We start from the raw sequence: 22,979 nt of genomic DNA on the forward strand, positions 1-22,979 counted from the left end.
AATTTATATTTAAAAAAATATTTTTTTGATAAAATAATTTATTTTTTTATTATTTAATTTTAATTTAAAAAATAAAATATTTATATAGAGGTATTAATAACTTTTTTTAAAGTATAGAAAATATTTTTTGTAAGAGGAAGTTATTTTTTTTAAATAAATTTTATTTTTTAATAAAAAATTCGTTAATTAAATATTTTAAATATTTTAAAATGCAAAAAATATTTTTATAAGAACCACATATAAATGGGCCTAGATCATTAAAATCATTATTAAATTTCAATTAATTCCAGTAAAAATTGACGAAAATCGGAACTTTTGTTATGAAATTATGGAATTAAGGGTTTAAATGTAAATTATGACAAATATCGGATCATTAAGGTATGCGAAGCTTCAATTTCTCGCGAGCACGAAATTGGATTTGCGCGTTTTTGTGAATTCGAATTCGAATTCTCAAGGTCTCTCCAAAACTCCATTCCCGAGTAGGAGCATTCCACGAGGGAACCAAGGCTCCCACTGAGCTCCAGTTGCAGCAATGGAGGACTTGAAAGAACCCAAGGGGAAGAGAGCTGCTCAACCAAGGAAGAAGAGAAAATTGATCAGCAAAGATGATGAAGGAATTTCCGACATTGAAGACATTTTCAGCGACCAAGAAACCCATAAAATTAGGGAATCATTACTCGAGTGGTATGACCACAACCAGAGAGACCTTCCTTGGAGGACAAAAGAAACAAACCCACTTCAAGCTGAAGATGAAGATAAAGAAAAAAGAGCATATGGGGTCTGGGTATCTGAAGTTATGCTGCAACAGACTAGAGTTCAGACTGTGATTGATTACTACAACCGTTGGGTGCTGAAATGGCCCACTCTTCAGCATCTGGCCCTCGCTTCTCTTGAAGTAATTTTGATTAAACTTGAACTTCAGTCTTTCATTGATTGATTTAGCGAGCTGTGGAATGATTTCTGTGTTTGTTTTTTGTCCAGGAGGTGAATGAGATGTGGGCAGGTTTAGGGTATTATAGGCGGGCACGTTTCCTGTTAGAGGTGAACTCTGGTTGATTGCTTGTACTTTTGAAGCGTTTGCTTTTGATTTAAACGTGAACAGCAACCAATGGTTGCGTGTCCTTGAGTTTATGTTCAAATAGTTCAAGCTTCAAACTTTTCATTTCTTTCTTAAATGTTTTATGGCACTATTCTTGTTTTCTAACAATATAATGGTCTGAATCTGACCGTTCCATTATGGAAAATCAACAAGTCGGATATACCACTTAGTCCCAATTATTGTGGAGTGTCATGGTTTAACTGTTGCGAATTTTATATAAGAAAGTCAGTTTCTTGAGTAGGTTTTTTTTTTTTTCCAAATAATTGTCTTGGTTGGAAATTTTGGAGCTTTTATCATGTTATTTCAAGCTGCATTGCGAAGCTACTCATCTACTATCTTGCTGGTTTTATACTTACTGATAGTAGTGACTTCTTGATGGTATTATAAAATTGCAAAACTGCTTGTACATTATCAATAGTGGGAATCATGGCTTTGGTACTTTATGTATCTCTAAGCAGGATAACAATATGATCCCTGTCACTTTTTACACAACGGACTCATAGAAAACTTCAATTTTGTTTGGTATGTCGATGTACCTTTTTTGTTTTCATGTTCACTTCCCCCTTAAAATTTCTTCTTTCCCCTTCTAGTATGTTCTAGACTTTGCAAGCTGGGAACTTAATCTGCAGTTATGATGCCACAGTGTTGCAGCAAAGGTTGAGTAATTTCTATCTTGTTGAGTAATTTCTATCTTATTTTGTTGTTGTTTTTACTCTCTAGGGAGCTAAACTGATTACTTCCAAGGGGGATGGATTTCCTAATACAGTGTCTTCCTTACGGAAGGTTCCAGGAATAGGAGACTATACAGCTGGTGCAATTGCCTCTATAGCATTCAAAGAAGTGAGTTGTTTCTGCATTTTGTCCTTTTGAATTATAAAAGGGGGGAATTTTCAAGGTCTACATTGTCAGGTGGTGCCTGTGGTGGATGGGAATGTTATAAGGGTGCTTGCTAGGTTAAAGGCAATTTCTGCAAATCCAAAAGACTCGATAACTGTCAAGAACTTTTGGTGAGCATTGGTGTTCCTAGAATTCCTTTTCTTCAATTTGGAACTTTAGCCTCTTTTTGGATAGTATTTTAGATTTTTATTCATGTTGTCCATTTTTCTTTACATAATCTATTATATTTGATTGGCAAGCATGATGTAGTAGCACTATTTCTTCAAGTTCTGAAAGAATATATGCAGATTAATCATCTCCAGTGCAACCTGATTACTTTGGATGAAGCATTGTTGCCATTTAAATACTATAATTTTGTGTATTGTAACCTTCGCCCTGCATGAATTAATTCAGGATGACTTCACTTCACGAGAATAAAGTGTTTTACTTGTCATCTGTTAAAGAGGCACACTCAGGTGCAAGGCTCGAGTGGGGCCTTAATTCTTGAAAGGTAGGGGACTTTTAAGATGTGTGGGCCTTTTTGTCAAGCTGCAACTCTCAAGCAAAGGCTCACACCTAAATGTGCCTCTACAACATTTCACGAAAATAATTCAAAAGAATTCTCTCAATTATCACTTAGATATTGGCTTGTATGCATCTATGCCCACCCACATCCACACAAAGTTATACATATTTTGTTTATGTTTACTAGATTATAACTCGTCATAAAGAAAGAGGCTAACATTATGTTGTCGACATAAGACTGAAATTCTGATTTATTATTGACATTTCTATTTGTAGGATTCCTATGATCTGGTCATCATTTATTAACATTGCTGCTTCTTTTTTTCTACCCTTTTTTTTCCAAATTTAATCAACTTAATCATCTGTCCTATTTTTTCCCTTTCTTTTCTTCTTTTCTATATGCCTCTCTGTTCCTAACTCTTGTATAAGAGTGCCTTTTGTTTATATGTTCTCATTTGGCTTTTTGCTTAATTTTAATAGAATTAAATGCTGCCCATTAATTGACCTCATATGAATCAATGCTATATTGTTTATTTGATTACAAGCAATATGCAATTAAGGAAAAAAAAGGGGTTAGATTGGCATGCAACACTTTTCTTCTGTCAATATGAAAAAGACTTAAGTTACTCTTTGATAAAAAGAGGTTAGAGTGACAACATTCAACATATTTCTTCAGTCACAATGAAGAACACTAAGTGACTCTTGTTTTATGACTTATAAGGAGAATAATGGACTGTAATTATACGGGGAAGAGAGTAGATAAAGAGGATGCATCTGAAATGAGCTGGATGAGGTAGTTAGATAAGTCAAATAGCTGTTATAGTGGTGGGAATAGTTAGTTAGGCAAGAGAAAGTTGTATAAATAACTGTTAGGAGTTGTAACAAGCGCATCCTAAGAAATATCAAGATCCTAAACCATTTTCCCTCTCTAATTTCTCTCTACATTTCTTCTCTTTCTATTTCTCTTCCCTTTTTCTCTCAATTTTTCTCTAATTTGTACTCTTTCTGGAATTGAGAATCCTGCTCTATAACAGTTGGTATTAGAGCAAGGTTCAAGGCTCTCAATTCCAGGTTTTTCTTCTCTTCTCCACCTTCATGGAGTCCCGATTTCTTCTTCTCTTCTTTTTATTATTCTCCTCCTTTCTTCCTTGAAATTCTTTTTTCTACATTCTGTTCTTGGTTCTTCCTCAAACTTCTTCTTGTCCTTTTCTCTTTTTGAAGAAACTGATAATGATGAGATCCAGCAAGTTATGGATGAACGCCACATTTACTGGTTCAAGTTAAGAGATAACTCCCAATATCTTTGAACTGGTATGATCTAGAAGAGAACCAAGGTCAGAAAGCCAGTGGGACTCTCTCCATTGGCACTCTGATGATTAAGTTAGGACAGGATTTTGGAAATTAATGCCCCAGTGGAGAAGATAATGAAGAAAGCTAATAAGATGATAAAAGGAGATAAAAAGAGGTGTGAGCTGAGAGTAAATTCAAAGTGTTCAGAAGTATGAAAGTTAAGAATGTGAGATTTTTTTCTTATCTAGTATCGAGAGTTTTATAGTATTTTACTGGTCAAGTCAAAGTGGCCTAGTTAAATCCCATGTGTCTAGGGCACTTCTGATAAAAGGTAATATGTTACTTTCAAAAGTAACATGTTATTTTTGGCACTGACATATTCTAGGTTCGTATAAAAGACATATAAAGGTCATATTTGACTTTCCAATGCATATTTGCTTTATGAAATGTGTCTAACATCTTGCTTTCATCCATACCTGTATAAGACGTCATTTGTACCATTTATAAGCATAAAAGCCATCTTCCTAATTAAAGTTGAAGTTTCTCTTGAAAAGCTATAATCCTTTTATTAAACACTTTTGAGCTAAATTGGCATATCTTCTCTCTTTCTTCATGTATGAATTGTGGTGTGTTTATTGTGCTATAAGAGACTTAAACACTTCATTTATTACTGATTTGAGAGAGCCTTTTAAGCATTGAGAAAGAGTTGAGAGAGTATTTGTTGAAAGGTTGTCAAGCACTCTAGAGTGAAGCTTGAGTAAGGAAAAGAGTTGATTCTCTTGCAAATGGTTATCAAGCTCCAAGGAACAGCTTGTGTCTGTACTTGGCTTGGCTCTTGCCCGTGAAAAGAGTCCATTAGCGGAGAGGAATTCTCAAAATGTGATTTTTGGGGAGTGGACGTAGGATGTGAGAGCTGAACCAGTATAAATCAATGCATTTAAGTTTTTACTCCCTCACTCCTATTTCATTTCAGAATATTTATGAGAACTTGATTGTTTGCATTTATTGAAATTATTATATTATTTGTATTGCATGAGTTCTTGAATATTTCTTTCTGTAGTGAATGCATTACATGGCTTATCCTTAGATTTAAGCTTTATGCTTGCGCAATTATTTGGTAACTTGTAAATTGCTTTTGTATATTGGCTTGGACCTTATTAGAGTGGTCTTATCTTTGGTTGTGCGCTAAGCTTTGGTTTCTCAGAAGGCGTTAAGCAAGAGCTGAAGAATTTAAAATAGTCTAATTCACGGCCCTTCTTGGACTCTCAACAAAGGGAAAGCTGTGGCAGCAGAGGAGGATTTCCCCATTCATCTCCTATGTCTCGATCCTTGACACTTGAGCTTAACAGCAATATTGCAGCTTTCCTTATATTCATTATTAAGGACTAGAATGATTTCAAGCAGTCGGGAATATTGACTAACAAGGAGAATAAGGGACTCTATGGGGGGGGGGGGGGGAAGAGAGTAGAATAAGAGGATGCAGATGAGGTGTGCTAGATGAGGTAGTGAGACAAGTGAAATAGCTACAACAGTGGCAGGAACAGTTAATTATGCAAGAGAAAGTTGTATAAATAACTGTTAATAATTGTAACAAGGGCATCCTAAGAAATATCAAGATCCTAATAATTTCCCCTCTCTAATTCTCTACATTTCTTCTCTTACCATTTCTCTTTTCTTCCTTTGTTTCTCTCTAATTTATCTACTCTTTCTTGAATGGAGAGGCCTGCTTCATAACATTTTGATGATGAGTGTGTTCCTATCATTTTTAAGGAACTGCTTATTTAGTAGGGTTTTAGGAATATGATTTAGTAGTTTTAACATCTCTCAATTTTATTTTTATTTGGATTTCAAGCACATTGGTGGTAGTATTCATGATGCAGACAAATGTTCTGATTTATCAAATAAACTATGAAGATTCACAGTCATATCTTTTACTTGCTATATTCATCTGAAATCTTGTGGATCAGGAAACTAGCAGCTCAACTAGTTGATCCTTGCCGTCCTGGAGATTTCAATCAGTCACTGATGGAACTTGGTGCAACTGTTTGCACTCCATCAAACCCAAGCTGCACCCAATGTCCTGTTTTGAGTCACTGTCGTGCCCTTTCAATTTCAAACCAGGATAAGTCAGTATTGGTTACAGATTATCCTACCAAGGTTGTTAAGGTGAAACAAAGACACGAGTTTTCTGCTGTTTGTGTTGTGGAGATATTAGGAACTGAAGGTCTAATTGAGGGTGATCAATCTGATGGTGGATTTCTTCTTGTGAAGAGGCCAGAAAATGGTCTGCTTGCTGGTCTTTGGGAATTTCCCACCGTCAATCTGGGCAAAGCAGCTGATTTAACCACAAGGAGAAAAGAAATTGATCACTTCCTGAAACAAGTCTTCAGACTGGACCCACAAAGGACATGTAGCATGGTGCAAAGGGAAGACATTGGAGAATTTGTCCATATTTTCACTCACATCCGTCTCAAGGTTTATGTGGAGTTGCTCGTAATGCATCTTAAAGGTAAGAAGCTTAACATAGGCTTATTCATTTTATGCACCATAAGTTTGTACAAGGAAAGCAAGACTCTACGTGATTTGTACAACTATTCTTTATTTGTTTTTCTTGGCATGAAGGTGGGATGAGTGAGTTGCTTAGTAAGAACAAAAAAGGAGCTACAACCTGGAAATATGTTGACAAGCAGGCTCTTTCGAACTTAGGATTGACATCTGGAGTAAAGAAGGTAACGTAATTTGACAGTGATATGAATTCATATGACCAATTGAAGCTTGTTTGAGATAAAACTTTGGTGGTACTAATTAATTTCACTTCCAATGTGAAGTAGGCTAATTGTTGGATTGGTAAATAAGTGCCTGTTTTCTTCTTTTTCATAAAATTGTTTAGGGGGATTTTGCTAGTTTTGGAATTCTCACGCAGTTTTATGATCAAGATTCCCACAACTAATCTCGTGTTGAAAATGTATCAATATTCAATAGTTGCAAATTTCAAACCTGTTACCTGTCCACTGTAAAATTGGAATCCAACTAAATTATAGAGGAGTGTATTCCCAAGTTAACAAATGAATAGAGTTTATTCTTGGAAAAGTGAATAAATTTGTTTGATAAAGAAGTATCTTTCCTCCCCGAACTGCTACACTCTTCGTTAGGAATCAAAAGTTTTGTAAGAATTCAATTTAGTTGATTTATTTTCTAATAATTCTCTTGTTTGGAATAAAAAGATTCTTTTTAACTTAAAAAGATGTTCATTATAAAATAAATTTTTCATGATTTTGCAAGAATTCATTTGAATTCCTTTATTGCAAAATAAACCATGTTAAACAAAAGGATAATGTTTTTATGCAAGACATTTTAGCGTAGTTTTTTCTTAGTTGGCTTGCAGAATTCATTTGTTGACGTTGTCTTCTCAATGCAGGTCTACACTATGGTTGAGAAGTTTAAACTGAGCAAATCATCTACAGATTCTGCCCCAGCAAAAAGAAGGAAGAAATTTGAGGAAACTAAGTCTGCTAGTATAAATTAGATCTTGCTTAGTCATTTTGTAGACTGCATGCACCATTGCAAATGTATTTATCTACCATATATACCTGCAGCTTGTGCAGAGTGGTACAGGTTGTACAATTAAACCTTTCAATTCTAGATCATATAATTCCTTACTTTCAATTTTTTTTTCCCCATTTTTATGTTCAGTCTTCTCTCTTTATGACAGACTTCCCTTAGTTGTTTCTGCTCACCTTCATATTCCTAAAAAGGCCCAAAAAATTTCTGTTTCATATGTTTTATTTTCTCGGATGTGTTTGGTATGCAGTTAACAAAATAAGATTAATTATTAATAGTGTATCTTTTTATAAAGTAATAGTTAACTCCTTAAAGAAAATAAAATTTTTTCATAATATTTTGGATTTGGATTTAAAAAAAACTTTAAAAAACTTTAAGGGGCGTATTTGACTATAGAGCTATATTTTAAGGGGCTAAATGGAGAATTTGCCTAAAATAATGCTTATAAAATTTTGGGGTGAAAATCAAATTTTCAAGATCAAAGAATCAAATGATAATCTTGCCAAAAAAAAAAAAATTAAGGGTGCGTTTGGTAATCTTGTACCTTATATTTTTTGTTTTTTTAAAAACTAAAAACAATTTTTTAATTTTTGTGAAAACTCTTTTCTAAAAATTATTTGCAAAATAAATAAGTTTATACTAAGTAGAAAAATATTTTTTTTAAAAAAAATATGATATAAATAATTTTATAAATGATTGTACATAAAAAATAAATATTAAATTATTTTTATAAAGTATATCATAATATAATAAAAATTACTATTTTATTTTAAAATATTGAAACATTTATTAGTTAGTCTAATGATTTTAAAAATATATTAAAATATTATAGAGATTTTAAAAAATTTATTAACTATTCTCTTTATTAATTTTAATTTATTTACAAAAATAAAAAAATTATTAAATATTTTTAATATTTTAAAAAAATATTAATTATTTTTTTCATTAATTTTAATTATTAAATATTATAAAAAAATTTTAAAATACCTTCAGAAATTAATTAATAAATATTTTTATTAAATCGAGATATTAACTAATCTATTATCTTTTATTACATGAATTAAATGGAAAAAACGTTAAATTAATAAAAAGATTAATTAATATATTTTTTAATATTTTAAAAATATTTTAATATATTTTTAAAAATTGAAAGACTAATTAATAAATTTTATTATATTACATTGACTAAATAATAAATTTATTTTATAAAAGAACTAATTAATAAATTTATTAAAATTTTAAGCCTTTTCAATATATTTTTTAAAATTAATAAGTTAATTAATGAATTTTTTTATAATATAAGAGTAAATAATAAGTTTTTATTATAATAATAAAATAAAAATATTTTTTATAAATTAATTAAATGAATATATATTTTAAAAGAACGAATTTAATTTAAAATTATTAATAATAATATAATAAAATATATAATAATTTAATAGAATCTGTAATGAGAAAATATAATTTTCAGTTTTTATTTTTTAATTTTAAAAATACTTCCATAGAAATAATAAAAAATAAAAATAAAATAATAATAACTGAATAAATTTTCTATTTTTTTATTAAATAAAAAACCACAATAAAAACAAATGTATATTAAGATAATGACAAAAAGAAATTTTTAAAATACACAATGGTCTCTCAAGGGTTTGAACTTGTGTTTGTCAAAATTATAAAAGCCGCATAATTTTTATCTTCAATTTAGTCATTTCACCTTTCAACTTTATTTTTATTTTATTTATTTTTATTCTATTTATTTTTTTAAATTTTAAATAATTTAAATTTTATAAAATAAAAATATATCACTTTTTAATTTTTAATTATTAAATAATTTAATTTCTATAATGTGCTAGTATATGAATATGTTAATTGTAAAGATTAAATTATTTCATCATTTAAAAATTAAAAGAATAAATAAAATAAAATTAAAATTGAAGGGATAAAATGATTTTTTCATAAAAAAAATGAGAAAGAAATTATGCATTTTGACATAAAACTGAGAAATTTTTTACTACTATTTTGCTTTAACAGAACTATTTTTGCATAATGTTTTTATAGGTAGATTTATTATTTAATCTCTAGTATTCTTATTATTAATAAATTAATTTTTTAATTTTAAAAAATTTATTAAAATATTTTTTTTCGTGAACGAAATAATTTTTTTATTTATTTCTATTATTAAAAATATAGAAAATATCAAATTACCCTGTTTGAATAAGGTGCTTTAAAGAGGAAGAAGAGGATGGGAGAATGAAAAAGAGAGAAAGGACTATTTAGTTGATAAAAAAAATATTTTAATATATTTTAATAAATTTTTAAAAATATATAAATTAATTTATTAATAATGATAATATCTAAAAATTAAATAAAAAATTTTATTTGAAAGTAAAATTAAATTTTAAAAATTTTCTCACTTAATGTTTTTTAATGAAAAAAATAATAAAATAATAATTTTATTACCAAAAAAAGATGTTAAAAAATAATAAAATAATTATTTTATTATAAAAAAAAATAAAAACGTTTTAATAAATTTTTAAAAATAAAAGTATTGATTTTTTAATAATAATAATATTTAAAAACTAAATAATAAATTTTTTTTATAAACTTTTATTTGAAATTTTGAAAAATTTATGTGTTTTGACTATTATAACCAAATGCTTTATTATTGAATAATAAAGTTTGAACATTTGAGATGGATGTAATTATAGCTTAAGTTTAAAAGTTGAATTTGAAAAAGAAATAAATTAGAATAGGATGTTTAAAATTTAATCTATTATTTTAAAATCAAACATGTAAAAATAATTTCAGAAAGTATGAATTTGATTTTCGTCCCTTACTCTTAATTAAAAAATATATATATATCTAGTAAAATGGTTTATAGATGTGAAAATTAGTTAATTAAAATTTTAATTTTTTTCTAAAATTATTTATAATATAAAGAAGATTTAAAATTAAAATTAATGATGGGCCTAACATTTAGTTTAACAGGTCTGAATCATATTGAGCACTGAATTTCTTTAATCAACAACCTATAATCTTTACTAATAAAAAATATAAATGTATAAATATATATAAAGAAAAAATAGTTCTTTTAAAAAATATATTAAAATATATCTATTTTTTAAAAAAATCTATTAATTAATTTTTATTATTAAATATTTTGCTATTTAATTTTAATAATTTAAAAAAATTTTAATTAATTTTTTAATTTTATAAAAATTCATTAAAATATTCTTAAAATTTTAAAAATTCTACTTATTAATTCTTTATTATTAAATGTTTTACTATTTAATTCTTATAATTTAAAAAAATATATTAATTAACCTCTTAATTTTATAAAAAATATACTAATTAGTTTATTCATATTGAAGATATTTAGAGATTTTTTTATAATAGGTAATAGTTAAAATTAATAAAAAATATTAATTAATATATCTTTTAAAATTGAAGAATTAATTTATAAAAAAATTAAAGAATCAATTAATAAAATTTTTTTATAATTAAAAAATTAAAAAATGAATTTTCCTCACATAATCAATTGAAAAATTGAGGACAGAAGCTGATGGGCAACGGATGGTTGTGGTGGACCACCAAGAAACATAAAATTCATTTGTTTTTTTTCTTGATTTTTGTAATTTATGAAACTTGTGTAAAAAAAAAAAATCAGTGGCATGTATTTTACCAGATTATGTGTGGATCAGACAGAGTACTATCTCTCTCTTCTCTTGAGTGCTTCTCTTCCATTCTTGAGTTAATCAGCTCTCTTTCTCTTTGAGTTTCTTCTCATATTATATAAAATTGCACAAGAATTTAAAAATCAAAAAATGATAAATTATTGAAAAAAAAAAAAAAACAATTTGGGAGAAAATTAGAAGTTGTTATCAAAATTCAGCAGCACTCAATATCGTAATAAAATGGCAACTCGAGGTGGAGTTATGGGAGTTTCGAGCTTCCCTTCAACACCTTCATGTTTTTGCAGGAATGGCAGAACCAGCTGCTCCACTCTTTCTTTGGTATGTAAATATTTCTCCATTATTACTTAATTTCATGAAAAATATATATATATATTTTTAATTTAGCTGCTCTAATAGTCCAAAAATTCCTGCTGTAAACATGATAGTTAAATAATTCTTGAATTATCCATCTGGGTTTGGATTGTTACAATGCTAATTCAATTGGATTTTCTTTTTGGGAATCAAATCAATATTCAAAGGTGAGAGGATGTCATGTAATCCACTGTTTAGAACCCAAGAGGAAGATAAATTCTGGAGGAACCTCTTCTTTCATTCATATTAAAGCAGAGGATATTTGATAGGCTATTAATAATAATGGGATTGCAATTTTTTTACTGATTAATCTCTTTATAATTATTAAATACTGATTAATAAATAATTTTATAAAATTAAAAGACTGACTAATGAATTTTATTGTATAAAAGAGTTACGATTAAAACTAAGTAAATTTAAAAAATATCTTAACCTATCTTTTAAAACCAATAGGTCAACCAATGAGTTGCAGAGTAAATAATAAATTTTCGTTTTTTTTTTGTCCTTCTTTTTCTTGCTAAGTAATCTGCATCATCTATAAATGTGAGCAGCAGATTGCCAGCAAGTCAGCTACCTCAAGAAGAAGCATCACCTGTTTTGCTGTGCAAGAATCATCTACTTCCACTGGTAAAGTTCTCTATATACACAGCACCAATTGATTTTGTTGCCTGTGGCTATGGAACTTGTAATTATGTTACAAGTGATAAGATTTTAAATCATGCATTAGCTATGTTTTTTTCCTTTTTGTGGGTTCACTAGTTGAAGAGAAGAAGGTGAAGAAAGTTGCAGAGAAGGCAGCAGCAAAGCCTAAAGCTGCAGGAAAAGCTCCTGCAAAACCACTTCCCCAGTTGATGGAAGAAGATGTGATTCCTTCTTTGAAAGCTATTCTTGAAGCTGATGAAGATATCACTGAACTTGAGTTATCTTTCCAAGACAACAGAGTAAGACTTGTGATTTTGTCACCATTGATGATTGAATTTCTCATAACCATATCATCCAAAGTTCATCATTTATTCATTTCCTTTTGAATTATAAATAACAGTTGGATGGCTCCTTTAAAAAGAAGGGCAACCCTTACTCATTTTGGGCATTCTTCCCCAGTGGAAACCTCACGGGTAGGTTCTCTTTTACCGGCTCCAAACAATACCTTTGTTATTATTATTAGAAAAATTTAATATTTAATCTTTATAATATAAAAAATTTAAAAATGACTAAATGTGTCTCTAAAATTTTATGATATGAAAAAATTCTTTAGTTAATCCTCAACTTTAAAAAATACATTAACAAGTCATTAACATTTTAAAAATTTCACTTATTAATTCTTTTTTTAATTTAACTATTAAGTCTTTTACTATTAATTTTTATAATATAAAAACTCATTAATTAATTTATTAATTTTATATTAATTAATCTCTTCAATAAAAAAAGTCTTTTTTATAATACCAAAACTCATTAGTTAATCCACTAATTTTATACTAATTAATCTCTTCAATAAAGACATTTTATATTTTTCTATATTGTTTAATCAGAGAGGTAAAATAGAAAAATTAATAAATAGATATTTTTATAAAATTAATAACCATTTTAATATTTTTTAAAATCAAAAAATTAACTAATAAATTTCTTACCACAAATAATTTTAACTTATTATTATCATAAAACCCATCATTTTTTAATTGGTGAACAGGTCCAAAAGGGTTTTCTCTATCATCTTATGGCACAGAAGCAAGCACAGTTGAACCATTTCTGGTTGATGAGAAGAAAATCACAGCAAAACATGTAGTGTTTTGGGTGGAAAAGCGTTTGGCAGCTCAAGGAATCATTCCAGTGTGGAAAGAATAATAATGAATCACAGGTGTAAAGCTATTCAAATTCATTCCAAATGATGTAAAAATGATCATCCATTGTATTGCATTTTTTGCTCAATGGTTATGATATAACATAATGTTTTATCAAGGCAAATAGACATAAAATCTTTTTTATCACATCAAATCATGCAGCATCATCAATGTAAATTCATCAAAATCACATTCTCTATGGATAGTAGTAGTACTAATTTAATTAATTCAATAAAATACAACAGAAGGGATTGATTTTTGTTCGCATACAGAACAAATTCTATACTTAAGTAGCATACACTTAGTCAATAAATCACTTTTTTTTTTCAACAAAGTAGCTGATTTTGAGTTTAACACAATAGAACAGGTAAATCCTTACTCCTGAGCACCAGCTCTCCCAGCATCAGACATTCTCAGATTGAGACAGCATTCATCCTTTGAGTAGAGATGTGAGACAGTTAATTGTCTGAACTGGCACTGGCATTCCGAATTGCGCCGCGAAGTTCACTTAAGAAGTCCATCTGTGAACCGGAGAGTCCACCGGTATTTGCTGAAGATATAAACTGCAATGCGATCCAGCAGAATATCATGAGATGGAGAGAGATGGGGAGGGAGAGGGAGAAGATGACTTTGCAGGGGACGATATCCTTACCTGATGAGGAAGTCTTATGTGTCCCCACGCTGATGCACTACTTCCTGAATACATAACCGGCCTTTCTGAATAATGGAAACCAGAAATTAATAATTCAAGAGATAATATATGTATAAATAAAGGCTTAGCGATCTATAATTTTTCATGTCTCCATCAACAAAGGCTACGAATGGAAAAAGGCCACCGCGTTACAAAACGAACAAACCATCACAGAAGATTGAAGCCGACACATGGTATACCCAAAAGCTGCTAAGAACTGTTAACATTCACAAGCTTTCCTAAATTTTAAACGTGACTTTCAATATATTTTGCATTGGAAGAAAAGGGTCCAGCAAATGGGAAGGAGATAGGGAAAATAGCTAACAAATTAGAAAATAAACAAACAGCTAAAATTGCCCTTGAACCATACAGTGGGAACCAAATATACCCAATTTCAACTTTCCCATGAACTATCATTAAAAGGCCAAATAAAGCCATTACTTGTCAGGGTTTTAATGCGTGAGCTCTGCTCTATTTAGTCTATATTTGGCCTCATTTGGGATTTTAATGATGGTTCAGAGGCAAATTTGAATCAAAAAGTGAAATTTGGTATTTTTTGCCTCTGCTTGTATAGTTTAGGGGCAAATTTAGCATTTTTGCCATAAACAAACCAAGCCAGTAAACCAGCAGGTCACACATGGCACACCCAAAAATTACTAGCAATGCATTAATAAAATCCACAAGCAATGTCTGCAAAAGAAGTCAATCTGAAATAAGAACAGATTTTGGCTCAATTGAATTTACTGACATCTACTCATAAATTACGCAATATGGATTCACACCCCTTAAAATGTAGTGAATATCATTAAGACATTGGTGCAACACTGTGTAAAAGCAGCTGTCAAACATATTTTGCATTAGTTCTTACTAGAACAAAAATAAACTAGCCTTCCGTTTCTTTATTCTTGCAGTCTAGCTTGGAGATCTTAGACCCTACAAGTGTAGCTATAATAGAATCTATTTTCCGAAACATTTTTAAACTTTATATATGATCATGGCCTTTAGAATCAATATAACAATACCCAGAATTCCTTATGATTATACCTCTCATTATGTCAAAGAAACTTTATTGTCATGTATTAGCAAACAGGCACCACACAGCAAACGTCACTGTGTTCACACAAGCAGGTAGTTTCCAAATGAAACTAGTTAAATCAGCACAGAATAAAGGACTTCCAAGGTAAATTCCACTCACCAGATAAATCTATGGATACATCATTGCAATTATGCATTGCCTGTGCCCAACCTGCAATTACAATAACATATAAAGTTATAAACAGGTCACAATACCTTGCAATTCTAAAATAACTCGAGTCTTATCCTATATTATCAATTAACTGTGATTAATTCTGCTCAAACTCCAGACCCACTATACTACGTAACAAATGACCAAAGACTTCAAATAAGTGCAGTTACAAGGCCAGTCATGAAATAAGTGAAATTTTCCATAGAATTGATATAAATGATATTAACTGGAAACCCAAATGTAAACAAGCGACAAATAAAATTCATCTTGATCCTAGCAAACTGGTGGGTTAAGTCCAACACCACTTTAATATTTTACTAAAATGGAAAACATGGTTTTTGGTTCATATGTTAACATATTTGACATATGAAGGACAAATTATCATCTCTCAGCCATTGAAAAAATATTCAAGTTGAACCAAAACAAGAAAATTTCACAAAATTTATTAACAATTAAATATTACAAAATGTTTAAGACAACTTGCTCAAATTGTTGGATGAGAAAGGGGATAGCAATGGGATGTTTAAACAAAACCACATTAAAAGGTTCCTAAGAAAACCCATTAATAACCTATAAATTTAATGAAAGAACCTATCTCCAGGAAATAGAACATATACTTTGATCACAATTTCGATATATCTGTCAAGAAACTAAGTGATCAAGGTCCAAATTATTTAGCACTGTGAATCACATCAAGAGTTCAATTTCTCTCCAGGTGACCATTTTATTTTGATTGTTATATGGATTGTTATATGGATTGTCACTCCAAAAGTTTAGCTGTTATTAATCCATTGCTAGAAACAAGCATCAAGGATAATCAATATTATTGATTGGAAACCACAAGCAATCCATTAAAGCAATTACACTATGCACTTACGATCATTCAAAAGCTGGGAAGCCTCACTGCGGCAGCACCCCTCTAAAAAGATTAAGCCTGGACGAGGCTTCTCATTCAGGAGATTGCTGCTCCCAACATCACCATGATCAACAATTGGAAGATTTCTTGGAGGGGCATGCTGTGGATTCTTATCCACATCAGTTGCATATAGACTGCTACTTCGATCATACCGGTCTGTGAAATGAAGACAACCTTAATACCTTTACCATTCAAGGGTCCAAACACTAATAAACAGAAAATTAAAGAACTTCTGACATGCAGCTCCAATGTAACTGTTCGATACAGTGAATTTACATGTTTTGGAAGCATACTGCAAACAGGATCTTTAGTTTGGCTGCTTAAAACATTTATTGTAGTCCACAGCAAGGGAATCCACAATCAAGCATAGGAAGATGAAGCATTTTATGCAATAACCATGCCACCAAACAAAAGTTGAGAAATCAATCACAATGGATATTGAATAATTTAGTCCACACCACCAGAAGAACCACACAGAGATCCATAGTATAACAAAAATATTCACAATCTCAGATCACTTAATAAAAATTAATTCTTCAGAACAATGAATTTTCTCCAAACTATATGCCAAACAACTAACATAAACGTGGACAGAATTTAATAATCAAGGAAAGAAGGGGAGAAGGGATGCAACATAACTGAAATATATGATAAGTATATATGACCAAGAAGTTAGCATTTTATTTTCTTCATCTTAATAACTATTAGAAAAGAAAATGATACGAGCACCCAAAGATTTAAAGTAGAATGCTTCTCATACAAGTCTTCTCAGCTGTCTTTGTTTAATGGATTTTGAGAAATAATTATTTGCCATTCTATGACGGAGTTCCTCTTCCTCCTGGAAGTTTAGAAGAATCTAACCCCTCCTAAGATGTGAACTTCAGAGCTTTATCAAAAATAAGGGTAACGGGAGAAAATAATATCAAATTCAGGGTGAGTTAAAGAATATTTTCAGAATCAAGGATTCAAGGTGAAGAAGTCAATGTTTGACAGTATATACCAAATATACATGTTCACTACTTATAATGCCGAACATGCCACTGTCACTTTTGATATGGAAAAAGCAAGTTTGACACTATATGCGTCGGACTTAGAATTTCTTATTGGGAATCTCTTACATTGCGCAGAATTACATACTATGTGACAAGGTTGACAATATCAATCTCAAACTTAAGGTTATTTCCAACACCCAAAAGTCACAAACATGCGTATAATACTTGTTGTCCATATTCACCCCCTAAATAATCCATACCCTTCACTGTCAACATTTATATTAATTTTTTAATTGACTATAGCTAATAAAAAAATATTGGGTAATGAGTGCAAAAAAGATTTTTTATTCACAAGCTATAATCAATAAGAAAAAATTATTAAGGGTGTAAATGTTGAAAGTGAAAGGAATGGATTTTTCAAGGCAGATATTCGGTAACAAATGTTACTTATATGCAGCTATGCATATTTAAGACAGTTGAGAGTTGTAAATAACTTTCTGTTCGACATTGATATTGTCAAACTTGTCACAATTGTATGTGATTCTGTGCAGGAGAAGAGATTCCCAACAAAATCTGAAAGTTCAACACTAAAAGTGTCAAACTTGCTTTTTCACCCAGAATTCCGAAATATTTTTCAGCTCACCCTAGTTTTAAAATTAGTTTTTCTCTCACCCTGAACTGGAAAAAAGATCTGAACTTCACATTTTCAACACCTGTGACTACTAATTATACACAGATATCTTCTCCTCAAAAATCTACCACTTTCCTTTGTAGGGTAAAACCAAATCGCCACCAGTGAAATGGCAATCAAACTCATCTCAACTAAGAATGTAAGTCAAATACACTCCTTTTTTTATGGCCACAAAGCAATTTATTGATATCCTTTCAGTGTAGTCAAAGGCAAACTTGAGGACAAGCCTACCTAAGTACTTTGTACAATAGTACTGATCAAGTGATCCTTAAGACACACTAAAGAATACTAATTGATTGTGTCGCAAATGTTTTAATTTAGAACGTCCTATGAATATGATGCCAATGCACCAATAATGTTTTGAGAGAAATTATTCCTTTCAATCTAAAACTTTCTCCAAATTTTCCTTACTAGCAAATTTTAAAAACCAAGTGGTGCAAACATTTTACATAAATACAGCATTGTTCTTCTAAAGCACATTTGACCTACCTCACCAATTTAATATACTGATGGATTGCACATCTATCTTTCTGGAATTAATAAAATACATTTAAATGCAACACAACCTGAATGTCAACAACTATAAGATCCTACTCTTCCATTTTGCTTTGATAAGGACATCAGTTCCATGAGGAACTCAAAGAATTTAAAATCAAAATTAAATTGTTTAGAACAGTGTCATCATCAATAAGGTACTACTGGTTCTAAAAGTCCTTTAAAATAACAGTTCTTAGAGGAAGAACTGATATTTCCCTTTAGTTAGAAGGTCTTTTCATTTGCTTGAGACACAAACAACTTTGAGGCAAATTGCTAGCTGATATGAGTGCAATTTTCATACAAGACAACGGAGAAGAAAAACACATTCATTATTATTTGAATTTTAGTCACTCTTTCACAATGATGATGGTGATGATGATTACCAGAAGCCAAGACACCAAATTAATCAATAAAGAAAGAAATTTAAAACAGGCCTGAATCTTCAAAGTTAACAGAACAGAGCGATCTTTAGTTGGTACAAGCTTCATTTGAGAAAAGAAAACAGAGCCATTTAAACATGATTAGGAATAAACAAGTCTTGCATCAACAATTATGCGAATGGAAAAAGCTTCTTTCATACTGAATTTAGTATAAAAAATTCCCTAATATGCAAAATCATAAAAGCATTTCAAAAATATTTACTAACAAAACTACAATTTAAAAAAAAAAGAAAATAACAGCTTGAATTTTCTGCTAAAGAAGAAGAAGAAACAAACCTCCTGATTTGCGCCTGTTAAGAGAACGATTTCTGCAAATTTTAAAACAGCAGCACCTTATTTCTGATTTGAGGTCATGTAACAAATAAAATAAAATATAAAAGCACAGAGAGCTTGCCTTTGATTGGGAGGAGCATAGCGCTTGATGACGGCGGTGGAATCAGGCTGAGCTGCAGGTGTAGGGTTTTCCAGCATCTCTGCCTCTTCTCTCTCTTCTCAATCGGAGAGTCTACCGCTACACCTGGTGTCCTGCTCTGGATTCGGGACGGGGCTCGATCCAGGAGGTCTGCGGGTGAGTCTCTCCTTCGCCCTACGCGCCTTCGAAAAGCCACCAGCTGTTGCTTGGGTCAATCGTCCGGACTGGCTGTCAATTGCATTTTCATCCTAATTCTACCTTCCTCAGTTGCACTTTAACCCTTTTATTATGATTAGAATTATAAATTTTATTTTTCAATAATAATTATGTTCAGTGACTCACTCGCACCTTTTAGGTTATTTCTCATGCCCAGCGAACCATCTCCAGCCAAGGACATTTACTGCACCATTCATTTGCTTATGAGAAATTATGTCAGAAAATTTTTAAATTTAATGGTTATATATTAATTTTTTTAAAAATAAAGATTTATACATCTAATTTTTAATTTTCAAATGATTTAATTTAAAATATATCGATTTATATTAATAGTAAAAATATTAAAACATTATATTTTGATGGTTCTAAAATTAAAATGAATCTATATTTTATATCTTTTAATTTATACTTGAATAATAATAGTTGATAAATAAGATAAATACAGGATATTTAAAAAAATAAAAATATCCAAAAGTGACAAGTGTCACCATTTTAGTAATATAAGCCCTATCTTTTTTTATATGCTTAATTTGATATGCCATGTGTCAAATTTCCAAAAATGTTATTAAGCCACGTTGCTTTATATATATATATAGCTCTAAAAAACATAATAATAGTAACAAGTCATTTTAAAATTTATAAATTCAATTTAAAATAATTTTTAATAATTCTTAATTTATTTTTAAAAATAATATATTAATCTTTATAAAAAGCAAATTAATAAAATCTCGAAGTCGAATCTCCCCTGTATATCTTGTTAATTGTATTTTGCTTTTGTATTTCCATTGAATAAAAAATCAAATGAAATTGCAATCCCCCATATAACTTTTTGAGGTCAAAAATGCAAATTCATTACGATAAATCAGAAAATACAGCAGGTACAGAACCTTAATCTTGATGGCAAAACACAAATGTCATAGCCCAATATGAAGTTACATCTCACCATAATAATAATAATAATAATAATACATGGATGGAATAATGTAACAAGTCATGGATATGAGCATGACATGTAGATGTATGTGCTGTGAGAGATGGCCTCCAGCATCCGCAGTAAAATCGACTAAAGGTTGTGAAAGATTAACTTTTGCTTCTAAAAACCCAAGAAATCAGTAAGAGATTTGGCAAAAGCAAAACTGCAGGAATCATCTAACTACAATAATTCTTTTCAACATGCATCATTGAGCTATCAAGACTAGATTATGATCAAAGCCTGACACAGCTTGTAAAACTTCATAACTGTCTAAATTATCAAGCAAGACAGGTTCAGTTTCATCAGTAGAACTCCCCAGCCCAAGTCTGCCATTCTTACCACAGCCCCAAACCCACACCTCTCTTTTGGATGTGAGGGCAAGGGAATGTACTCGCCCTGCGGACACTGAAACGATACTCTCTCCTGCCAATCCCTCAACCTCCAGTGGGAGGTTCTCTGGTCCTATCCTTCCAAGCTGGGAGTTCTGATTCCATCCCCATGAAACAATACTAGTTGCATTTCCTTCTGATGACACAACTCCACTAATTGCCAAAGAATGGCCAAGGCCTGCTGCTATCGACGACAGCTGGAAGTTTATATCAACTGGAAACAATCCTATTTCATGATTTGCTCTGCCCAACTGACCGTATATATTGCTTCCAGAGCTCAATAAAGTGCCATCACCTGGAACAAGACAATCAGATAAACAAGCAACACATTTTTTGCATGTTATGTTGATGAATTTTTTTTTTAAATTTTTGTAGCATTAATCTATTTCCGACCTATTTGCCAATAATCATATGTAGCATTACTTACGGCAAAGAACCAAGGAATGATCAAGCCCACAGGCAATGTCTACAACTTCAGTTCCATGTAATTCTTCCACTAAACAAGGATCCCAGACTATTGGCATGTCTTTTTCATTCTCCATTCCTTCTAAGACATGCCTTTCTACAGCTTCCAGAATTGATTTTGAAAGTTGTTGGTTAGATTTAACCATATCTGCACGTGAATCCAGTGGAGACGCCTCTACAGCTCCGGTAATCTTTCCTAACCTACCGTCAGCTGAATAACCCCAGCCAAATAACTTTCCTTCCTCAGTCAATGCAAGGGCATGCCCCCAACCAAATGATACCTGATGAGCAAAAATGCACTCAAGGAAATTCTCATTAAACAACTTGAAAATACTTCAAGCCTGCAATATCTGCATCAATGTGAAGTTTACATCGCTAAACAGATGTCTACCTTAGCTATCTTTTCTCCAGCAAGTGCTTCAACTCTGGCTGGTACCAAGGCCTCCTTGATTCCTTTCCCAAGACCAAGCTGACCCCGCTTAGACTTCCCCCAAATCCACAAAGAGCCATCATCTCCGATTGCTGCAGAGACAACACCAGATGCAAATGCAGAAAGGACTTGGACTTGATTCAACCCTTCTACCCTCTTTGGCTCATTCCATGTATCTCTGCTAAATTTACTCCAGATTTTGAGGTCAATAATGTACTCTTCTTAATGTACAAATTTAAGAATCAAAATTAAAGGAGAGTATTGAGAACCATAACTATGCATCTTCATCGAAATTACAATCACCGCAATGCAGTTTCAACCTCAGGGCACAAGTTTCATTCAGAAACACAAATTATTTATCCATTCCCTTAGTAGCATAAATTCTTAATTGCTTGCACATTAACCAATATCAAGCATGTAAAATTTTAGATTATACATCATTCAGGAATCACAGCGACATAAAAACAAACAACTGGTCAGCACACGAATATAAACTGGTAGAAAGAGTAACAATCATTTTTCCGGCATTCACTCACGCATTAAAGAACTAGAGAACGGAGAGGGTAGTCTCAATTAACCTGGAGGCAAGCAGGCTGTGGCCGAGCTGGGCCTCATGGTTGCGGCCCCAGGCCCAAAGCTCCCCTTGAGAAGTGATGACAAGGGAGTGGTAGTGGCCGGCGCTAACTCCCACAATATCGGAGGGAAGGCCAGGGATGCATATGGGTTCGTATGCGTCGGTTCCAAGGCCAGTAAGAGATGTGGGTAGTCCAATAGCTCCATGGCTGCCATCACCAAAGCTCATAACTTTTGTACACCCACCATAATTACAAGAGCTATTGCTGCTCAGACATCTTCTTGTTGGGTTACCCGCAATGGAATTGATAAGCTTTTGCCCTCTCTGTAACACCGCTCTAATTCTCCACATTTTCTTCTCGTATCATTTGGGCTCATTGATCAACGATCATGAGGTTCCGTTCTGCTCCTCCTCCTTCACTCCAGCCTTAAAAATCTGCAGAAAAAAAAAATTTACACGTTGTAATCGATAAAAAAATGTTGGGTAATGAGTGTAAAATAATATTTTTATTCACAAGCTATAATCAATAAAAAAGATATTGAGGATGTAAAGTTGAGTGTAAATTAAAAGCAGTGGTTATTTTTTAAATTGGAGAATTTATTTATTTTAAAAATAATATACTATCTACATCCCATAATAAGAATTATTTTAAAGAATTTTTGTGTTTTATATTATCTATTATTTTAAAAATAAATTATTCAATATTAACATGTGAAAAAAATTAACTACTTAAAAGATATTTTAAATAAATTATTATAATTTTTTTAAATTA

At 31.0% G+C, this 22,979-nt stretch overlaps 4 protein-coding genes across 7 annotated transcripts; 2 read left to right on the forward strand and 2 right to left on the reverse strand.

Annotated features, from left to right (window-relative positions):
- The first annotated feature begins 359 nt into the window (after positions 1–359).
- Positions 360–7,456, forward strand: LOC110629374 (adenine DNA glycosylase). Of its 2 annotated transcripts, none has more exons than XM_021776311.2 (7): positions 360–895; positions 985–1,041; positions 1,820–1,939; positions 2,009–2,106; positions 5,758–6,299; positions 6,413–6,519; positions 7,209–7,456. In XM_021776311.2, exons 1-7 carry the CDS (start codon positions 533–535, stop codon positions 7,314–7,316), a joined length of 1,395 nt encoding a protein of 464 aa, XP_021632003.1. In that variant the 5' UTR covers positions 360–532; the 3' UTR covers positions 7,317–7,456. The 2 variants fall into 2 exon arrangements, with proteins under 2 accessions (XP_021632003.1, XP_021632002.1); XM_021776310.2 differs by having other exon boundaries at positions 362–895; positions 982–1,041.
- Positions 7,457–11,057: 3,601 nt separating this feature from the next.
- On the forward strand, positions 11,058–13,389 carry LOC110630127. Of its 2 annotated transcripts, none has more exons than XM_021777454.2 (5): positions 11,058–11,364; positions 11,952–12,024; positions 12,157–12,338; positions 12,440–12,512; positions 13,085–13,389. In XM_021777454.2, exons 1-5 carry the CDS (start codon positions 11,266–11,268, stop codon positions 13,237–13,239), a joined length of 582 nt encoding a protein of 193 aa, XP_021633146.1. In that variant the 5' UTR covers positions 11,058–11,265; the 3' UTR covers positions 13,240–13,389. The 2 variants fall into 2 exon arrangements, with proteins under 2 accessions (XP_021633146.1, XP_021633145.1); XM_021777453.2 differs by having other exon boundaries at positions 11,060–11,364; positions 11,949–12,024.
- Positions 13,390–13,434: 45 nt separating this feature from the next.
- LOC110630128 lies at positions 13,435–19,437 on the reverse strand. Its single transcript, XM_021777455.2, has 6 exons — positions 19,143–19,437; positions 19,025–19,056; positions 16,050–16,244; positions 15,122–15,172; positions 13,888–13,952; positions 13,435–13,798 (listed from the first exon to the last, which is right to left on the reverse strand). Exons 1-6 carry the CDS (start codon positions 19,217–19,219, stop codon positions 13,694–13,696), a joined length of 525 nt encoding a protein of 174 aa, XP_021633147.1. The 5' UTR covers positions 19,220–19,437; the 3' UTR covers positions 13,435–13,693.
- Positions 19,438–20,202: 765 nt separating this feature from the next.
- On the reverse strand, positions 20,203–22,726 carry LOC110629345 (ultraviolet-B receptor UVR8). 2 transcript variants are annotated; one of them, XM_021776260.2, is made up of 4 exons: positions 22,212–22,726; positions 21,595–21,814; positions 21,166–21,484; positions 20,203–21,033 (listed from the first exon to the last, which is right to left on the reverse strand). In XM_021776260.2, exons 1-4 carry the CDS (start codon positions 22,556–22,558, stop codon positions 20,555–20,557), a joined length of 1,365 nt encoding a protein of 454 aa, XP_021631952.1. In that variant the 5' UTR covers positions 22,559–22,726; the 3' UTR covers positions 20,203–20,554. The 2 variants fall into 2 exon arrangements, with proteins under 2 accessions (XP_021631952.1, XP_021631953.1); XM_021776261.2 differs by having other exon boundaries at positions 21,595–21,811; positions 22,212–22,723.
- Positions 22,727–22,979: the final 253 nt, after the last annotated feature.

This window comes from Manihot esculenta, chromosome 13 (genome assembly GCF_001659605.2).
Source record: "Manihot esculenta cultivar AM560-2 chromosome 13, M.esculenta_v8, whole genome shotgun sequence".
In the NCBI taxonomy this organism is placed as follows: Eukaryota; Viridiplantae; Streptophyta; class Magnoliopsida; order Malpighiales; family Euphorbiaceae; genus Manihot; species Manihot esculenta.

What these genes read in the sequence shown, in the direction of transcription:
- LOC110630128 (XM_021777455.2), bottom strand. Translation starts at nt 19,219, where the DNA reads ATGCTGGAAAACCCTACACCTGCAGCTCAGCCTGATTCCACCGCCGTC. An exon ending in TGTATCCATAGATTTATCTG is followed by an intron (nt 13,953 to 15,121) that starts GTGAGTGGAATT and finishes TCCATTATTCAG; the next exon opens with AAAGGCCGGTTATGTATTCA. An exon ending in ACATAAGACTTCCTCATCAG is followed by an intron (nt 13,799 to 13,887) that starts GTAAGGATATCG and finishes ATCGCATTGCAG; the next exon opens with TTTATATCTTCAGCAAATAC.
- LOC110629374 (XM_021776310.2), top strand. Translation starts at nt 533, where the DNA reads ATGGAGGACTTGAAAGAACCCAAGGGGAAGAGAGCTGCTCAACCAAGG. An exon ending in TGGCCCTCGCTTCTCTTGAA is followed by an intron (nt 896 to 981) that starts GTAATTTTGATT and finishes TTTTTTGTCCAG; the next exon opens with GAGGTGAATGAGATGTGGGC. An exon ending in CCTCTATAGCATTCAAAGAA is followed by an intron (nt 1,940 to 2,008) that starts GTGAGTTGTTTC and finishes CTACATTGTCAG; the next exon opens with GTGGTGCCTGTGGTGGATGG.
- LOC110630127 (XM_021777453.2), top strand. Translation starts at nt 11,266, where the DNA reads ATGGCAACTCGAGGTGGAGTTATGGGAGTTTCGAGCTTCCCTTCAACA. An exon ending in GCTGCTCCACTCTTTCTTTG is followed by an intron (nt 11,365 to 11,948) that starts GTATGTAAATAT and finishes AAATGTGAGCAG; the next exon opens with CAGATTGCCAGCAAGTCAGC. An exon ending in AGAATCATCTACTTCCACTG is followed by an intron (nt 12,025 to 12,156) that starts GTAAAGTTCTCT and finishes TGGGTTCACTAG; the next exon opens with TTGAAGAGAAGAAGGTGAAG.
- LOC110629345 (XM_021776260.2), bottom strand. Translation starts at nt 22,558, where the DNA reads ATGTGGAGAATTAGAGCGGTGTTACAGAGAGGGCAAAAGCTTATCAAT. An exon ending in CACAGCCTGCTTGCCTCCAG is followed by an intron (nt 21,815 to 22,211) that starts GTTAATTGAGAC and finishes GAGTAAATTTAG; the next exon opens with CAGAGATACATGGAATGAGC. An exon ending in TCATTCCTTGGTTCTTTGCC is followed by an intron (nt 21,034 to 21,165) that starts GTAAGTAATGCT and finishes GTCTTGTTCCAG; the next exon opens with GTGATGGCACTTTATTGAGC.